The following is a 1,287-nucleotide window of genomic DNA, read 5'->3' as shown; positions in this document are numbered from 1 at the left end:
CTTGTTTATGTAGACGATATAATTATATTTGGTGAATGCAAATCAAATATTATCAATGTTGTAAATGTATTGAAACAAAAATTTGATTTAAATTACTTAGGTAAAACTTCTAAATTGTTAGGAATTGAATTCGAGCGGAATGATAAGTTAATCTTACATCAAAGAAGTTATATTAAAATTTTAAAAGAACGATTTAGTTGGATTAATAGAAGTTTTGTATGTTTACCTATGGTAAAGGAATTTTTGTCGAAGGATCATCAGAATTTGGATGAACAAGTTGCATTAAATTTGCCTTATCGTAATTTGTTAGGGTGTTTGGCTTTTTTAGTGACTCGCACAAGGCCGGACATAATGTATGCTGTGAATGTACTTTCTCAATATCAACAGAATCCTTTAATGGATCATTGGAAAAGTTTAGTTAAGTTATTTAATTATGTCTTAGACACAGAATCGTTAGGATTAGATTTGGCTAGAGCTAGAAAATTTCGTTTAAGTTGTTATTCTGACGCAGCACATGCACAATGTTTAAATGATAGAAAATCAATCATTGGTAACATAATATTTTTGGATAATGTACCAGTTAATTGGCGAACTGCTAAACAAAAATGTGTGGCTACTAGCTCGATGGAGTCGGAATACATTGCTCTAGTAGAAGCAGCTAAAGAAATATTGTGGTTTACGAGAATTTGCAGGGAAGTTTCGAATTTGGACATTCAATTTGATGAATCGCTTTTATTTTGTGATAATACTGCTGCGATTGATTTTGCAAACTCTCCAATCGAAAACAAACGAACTCGTCATATTGACATTAAGTATCATTTCTTTAGAGATTTATTAAAGGAAAAATATTTTCAGTTGAAATTTGTATCAACAGATAAAAATTGTGCAGATTATTTTACGAAGCCGTTTACAAATCAAAGGCGTAAAAAATTCTTGACCATGTTGTATGGTGAACAGTTATAATTTGTGTTATGTTCTGTTATTTATTTTTTTAGTTTTCAGTCCGATGGGGCCGAATGACAGTATTCGAACTGAAAGTGCGACAATATGTAAATTACCTAGGTGGCGTAGTTGTTTTTCTACGTATATAAGCACGAACTCTAGAGTTGGAAAGGTGCTCAATTGATTTAATGGTTTGTTGGCCAAATTTGACGAAGGGTCAAAATGTATAAGTTTGATTTATTTATCAGCTCAGTGAGCATATTCTTATTTTTGAATGTAACATAAACCAATAAATGGTTTTTAACTTAATGTCTCTTGCTTTGCTACTCTGTTATCTACCAAGTA

The 1,287-nt window shown here is 31.2% G+C and overlaps 1 protein-coding gene across 1 annotated transcript; it reads left to right on the top strand.

Annotated features, from left to right (window-relative positions):
* Positions 1-228: 228 nt before the first annotated feature.
* LOC129216533 (uncharacterized) lies at positions 229-1,020 on the top strand. The gene is made up of 2 exons (XM_054850748.1): positions 229-812; positions 996-1,020. Exons 1-2 carry the CDS (start codon positions 229-231, stop codon positions 1,018-1,020), a joined length of 609 nt encoding a protein of 202 aa, XP_054706723.1.
* The last annotated feature ends 267 nt before the right edge of the window (positions 1,021-1,287 follow it).

The sequence above is a fragment of the Uloborus diversus genome, chromosome 2, assembly GCF_026930045.1.
Source record: "Uloborus diversus isolate 005 chromosome 2, Udiv.v.3.1, whole genome shotgun sequence".
Classification (NCBI taxonomy): domain Eukaryota; kingdom Metazoa; phylum Arthropoda; class Arachnida; order Araneae; family Uloboridae; genus Uloborus; species Uloborus diversus.
This window is presented reverse-complemented; position numbering and strand designations above follow the sequence as displayed.

Excerpts from the sequence above, each read along its gene's own strand:
- LOC129216533 (XM_054850748.1), top strand. The coding sequence starts at position 229 with ATGGTAAAGGAATTTTTGTCGAAGGATCATCAGAATTTGGATGAACAA. Across the intron at positions 813-995 it reads ACTCGTCATATTGACATTAA|TTTTCAGTCCGATGGGGCCG; the intron begins GTATCATTTCTT and ends TTATTTTTTTAG.